This window comes from Mandrillus leucophaeus, unplaced genomic scaffold, assembly GCF_000951045.1.
Source record: "Mandrillus leucophaeus isolate KB7577 unplaced genomic scaffold, Mleu.le_1.0 Scaffold55, whole genome shotgun sequence".
NCBI classification, from domain to species: Eukaryota; Metazoa; Chordata; class Mammalia; order Primates; family Cercopithecidae; genus Mandrillus; species Mandrillus leucophaeus.
Window position 1 is genome coordinate 2582283 of NW_012105919.1, and position 4936 is coordinate 2587218.

The window sequence follows — 4936 nt, forward strand, 5'->3', positions numbered from 1 at the left end:
TTTTTGTATTTTTAGTAGAGACGGGGTTTCATCATGTTAGCCAGGATGGTCTCGATCTCCTGACCTTGTGATCCGCCCACCTCGGCCTCCGAAAGTGCTGGGATTACAGGTTTGAGCCACCATGCACAGCCCTAATTTTTGTACTTTTAATAGAGACAGGGTTTTGCCATATTGGCCAGGCTGGTGTTGAACTCCTGACTTCAGGTAATCCGCCCACCTTGGCCTCCCAAAGTGCTAGGATTATAGGTGTGAGCTACCGTGCTGGGCTAGATTTTAATTTTTATTGAAATTTATTGAGATTTATTTTATGGACCAGCACATGACTTATCTTGGTAAACATATTGTGTTTACTTGAAAATAATGTATATTTTGCAATATCTGAGTTAGTGGTATACAAATATCCATCAGATCAGGTTGGTTGGTAGTGGGTTCAGATATATGTCTTTAGATAAATCTAGTTTTGTCTAATTCTATCATTACTGTGAAAGGAGTGTTAAAATCTCAGCTAAGACTTGTGGATTTCTTAATTTTTTTCTCTTTAATTTTGATCATTTTTACTTGACGTATTTTGAAGCTCTGTTGTTCAGCATGTACATATTTATGATTGTAATACCTTTCTGATGAACTTGCAGTTGTATCATTTTCAAATGTCTCTCTTTGTCTCTGGTGGTACACTGTTGTAAAGCCTGCTTTATTTGATATTAAAGTAGCCACACCAGCTTTCTTATGCTTAGTGATTGCATAATGCTTCCATTTCCATTCTTGTTTTTGCAACCTATCTATGTCTATATATTCAGCGCATATCTCTTGTAGACATCATATAATTAGGTGATGCTTTTCTGTCCAGACTGAAAACTTCTGTCTTTTATTTTTATTTTATTTCATTTATTTTTTTGATTTTTGAGATGGAGTCTCACTCTGTCACCCACGCAAGAACACAGTGGAACTATCTTGGCTCACTGCAACCTCCACCTCCTGGGTTCAAGTGATTCTCATGCTTCAGCCACCCAAGTAGCTGGGATTACAAGTGCACGCCACCACGCCTGGCTAATTTTTGTATTTTTAGTTGAGACAGGCAGGAGCCACCATGTCCAGCCAACTTCTGTCTTTTAATTAGAATCTATTCATCTATTGAGTTTAATGTAATTATTGATATGTTTGATTTAGGTCTACAATTTCACCATTGGTTTTTTGTTTGTCCCATCATTTTTTTTGTTCTTACTTACTTTTGGGTCAATTGAATATTTTTTAGAATTTCATTTTATTTTATGTACCATTTTTAATTCAGAAAAGTAATTTCAGGCCAGGCGCAGTGGCTTATGCCTGTAATCCCAGGACTTTGGGAGGCTGAGGCAGGTGGATCACCTAAGGTCAGGAATTTGAGACCAGCCTGGCCAACATGGCGAAACCTCGTCTCTACTAAAGATACAAAAATTAGCTGGGCATGGTGGTGCACATCTGTAATCCCAGCTACTCAGGAGACTGAGTCCTGAGAATGGCTTGAACTCAGGAAGTGGAGGTTGCAGTGAGCCAAGATCGCGCCACTGCACTCCAACCTGGGCAACAGAGCAAGACTGTGTCTCAAAAAACAAAACAAACAAACAAACAAAGAAAAGTAACTTGAAGAAAATCTCATCAATTCAGCCAGCGGTTTTGTTTATTTTCATTTGTCCTGGCAGGATTATGAAAGCCCTTGCAAATGCTGGAGTACCTGTACCTAACGTTCTTGATCTCTGTGAAGATTCAAGGTAAAGTTCACATGTTTTTGCTATCGCACATTCAAGCTACAGGAGAGAACAGCCCATATGCTAACACAAATTCCAATTCGTTAAAGACAAATAAAATTTGGGTAGGAGGGCAAAGAAACTTTATAGCAGCCTCTCCCAGAAGTTCTCAGATATTTAAGTTATCCTGCCAGATAAGTATATGCCTGCTTTAAGGAGAGTTGGTAGAAAACATCTTTTTTTAACATTCAAAAAATCCATATTTATCTAGTTTCATGTTGCTTGTTTTTGTTTATTCTTTTATAAGAGTCTTTCTAAACTGTTTGGTGTTTTGAGACGGAGTCTCATTCTGTCACCCAGGCTGGAGTCCAGTGGCCCAATCTCGGCTCACTGCAACCTCTACCTCCTGAGTTCAAATGATTCTCTTGCCTCAGCCTGCTGAGTAGCTGGGATTACAGGCGCCCCCCACTACGCCCGGCTAGTTTTTTTATTTTTTGAGTAGAGACAGGGTTTCACCATGTTGGCCTTGCTTGTCTCCAACTCCTGACCTCAGATGATCCGCCCACTTCGGCCTCCCATGATGCTGGGATTACAAGTGTGAGCCACTGTGCCCGGACCTAAACTATTTTAAACAGCTTTGTAACATGGTTTTTGAGTGTCACTTCTTTCCTAACGTTTTAATTATGAAACATTTGAAACCTTCGGAAAAGGTGAAAGAAGAAAAAATAATATAATGAATATCTGTTTATATTTCATCTAGATCAAAAATTAAAACATTGTTAACATATTGCCACATTTATTTTCTATATGTGTGTGTGTATACATCTATACTTTTAACATGTATATAATGATTTTTTTTGGCTGAACCTTTTGAAATAAGTTTCAGACAGCATGCATCTCTCAAGAATAAAGACATTGACCAGGCATAGTGGCTAATGCCTGTAATCCCATCACTTAAGGAGGCTGAGGCAGGCAGATCACTTGAGCCCAGTAGTTTGAGACCAGCCAGGGCAACATGGCAAAACCCCATCTCTACAAAAACAAAAAAAAATTAGCCAGGTGTGGAGGTGCACACCTGTAGTCCCACCTACTTACCTGGAACAATTGAGGTGGGAGGTGGAGGCTGCAGTGAGCTGTGATCACACCACCGCACTCCAGGCTGGATGATAGAGTGAGACCCTGTCTTTTTTTTCCTTTTCTTTTTTTTCCTTTTTTTTTTTGAGATGGAGTCTCACTCTGTTGCCCAGGCTGGAGTGTAATGGCGCAGTCTGGGCACACTGCAACCTCTGCCTCCTGAATTCAAGCAATTCTCCTGCCTCAACCTCCCAAGTAGCTGGGATTACAGGCATGCACCACCACACCTGGCTAATTTTTGTATTTTTAATAGAGACGGGGTTTTGCCTTGTTGGCCAGGCTAGTCTCAAACTCTTGACCTCAAGTGATCCATCTGCCTTGGCCTCCCAAAGTGCCGGATTACAGGTGTGAGCCACTGCACCTGGCTGACATTGTCTTTCATAACCACAACACCAGTACACCTAAGATAACTAACAATTATTTAATAATAATACTGAATATCCAGCCCATGTTCAAATTTCCCCAGTTCTCTTGGAAACATCTTTTGTAATAGTTTTTCAACTTGAAACATTTGTAATGGTAGAATTTTCTTTTTTTTTTTTTTTTCCAGACGGAGTCTTGCTCTGTCACCCAGGCTGGAGTGAAGTGGCCAGATCTCAGCTCACTGCAAGCTCCGCCTCCCGGGTTTACGCCATTCTCCTGCCTCAGCCTCCCGAGTAGCTGGGACTACAGGCGCCCGCCACCTCACCCGGCTAGTTTTTTTGTATTTTTTAGTAGAGACGGGGTTTCACCGTGTTAGCCAGGATGGTCTCGATCTCCTGACCTTGTGATCCGCCCGTCTCGGCCTCCCAAAGTGCTAGGATTACAGGCTTGAGCCACCGCGCCCGGCCAATGGTAGAATTTTCAAAACAATTTTTTAGAGTAGTAAACTGGAGGCTGAGGCAGATGGATCACTTGAAACCAGGAGTTTGAGACCAGCCTGGCCAACATGGTGGAACCCCGTCTCTACTGAAAAATACAAAAATTAGCCGGGCATGGTGGTACGTGCCTGGAGTCAGGAGAATCGTTTGAACCCGAGAGGCAGAGTTTGCAGTAGGCCGAGATCACACCACTGCACTCCAGCCTAGGTGATAGAGTGAGACTCTGTCTCAACTAACTAAATAAATAAAGTACAGTAGAGTAGTAAACTGATTGCTAGTAATGACCAAAAGATGGATTAGTGACATGTCATTGGGTCACCTTAGTACTGCTGGGTGGTATATACACCATTCATACCACCGAAAAATGATAAAAATAACCTCAATAACAAGAAGGGATACTTACTGAACCCTCGTTGGAACCAGAGACCATGTCAGGCACTCTGTATGTTTGTTGCTTAATTCATTTTTTTTTTTTTAAGTAACAAATACCCTGGAAGCGCCCTTAATTCTTGCAATTACCCTTTGAAGTGGGTATGTCTTACAGATTAAAAAACAACAACACGGCTAGGCGCAGTGGCTCACGCCTGTAATCCCAGCATTTTGGGAGGCTGAGGCAGGCGGATTACGAGGTCAGGAGATTGAGACCATCCTGGCTAACACAGTGAAACCCCATCTCTACTAAAAATACAAAAAAATTAGCCGGATGTGGTGGCGCACACCTGTAGTTCCAGTTATTCGGGATGGTGAGGCAGGAGAATCGCTTGAAACCAGGAGGCGGAGGTTGCAGTGAGCCAAGATCGTGCCACTGCACTCCAGCCTAGGCAACAGGCAACAGAGCGAGACTCCATCTCAACAACAAAGCCTAAAGAGGTTTAATAAGTCTCTCAGGGTCACTCTTCAACTAAGGGCAGAGTTGGGATTTAAACCTGGTTCTGACCAGGTGCAGTGGCTCACACCCATAATCCCAACACTCTGGGAGGCTGAAGCAGGCAGATTATCTGAGGTCAGGAGTTTAAGACCAGCCTGGCCAACATGGTGAAACCCCATCTCTACTAAAAATACAAAAATTAGTCAGGCATGGTGGCACGCACCTAGAGTCCCAGCTGAGGCAGGAGAATTGCTTGAACCCAGCAGGAAGAGGTTGCAGTGAGCTGAGATCGCGCCACTGCACTCCAGCCTGGGCAACAGAGCAAGACTCCATCTCAAAAAAATAAAAAA

General features: G+C 42.6%; 1 protein-coding gene across 1 annotated transcript in view; it reads left to right on the top strand.

Annotated features, from left to right (window-relative positions):
• ACAD10 (acyl-CoA dehydrogenase family, member 10) overlaps positions 1-4936 on the top strand; it is an 80850-nt gene that overhangs the window by 45530 nt on the left and 30384 nt on the right. The window contains exon 8 of the mRNA XM_011997887.1: positions 1680-1748. Within this exon, the coding sequence (XP_011853277.1) occupies positions 1680-1748 (69 nt within the window). The remainder of the gene's footprint in view (positions 1-1679; positions 1749-4936) is intronic.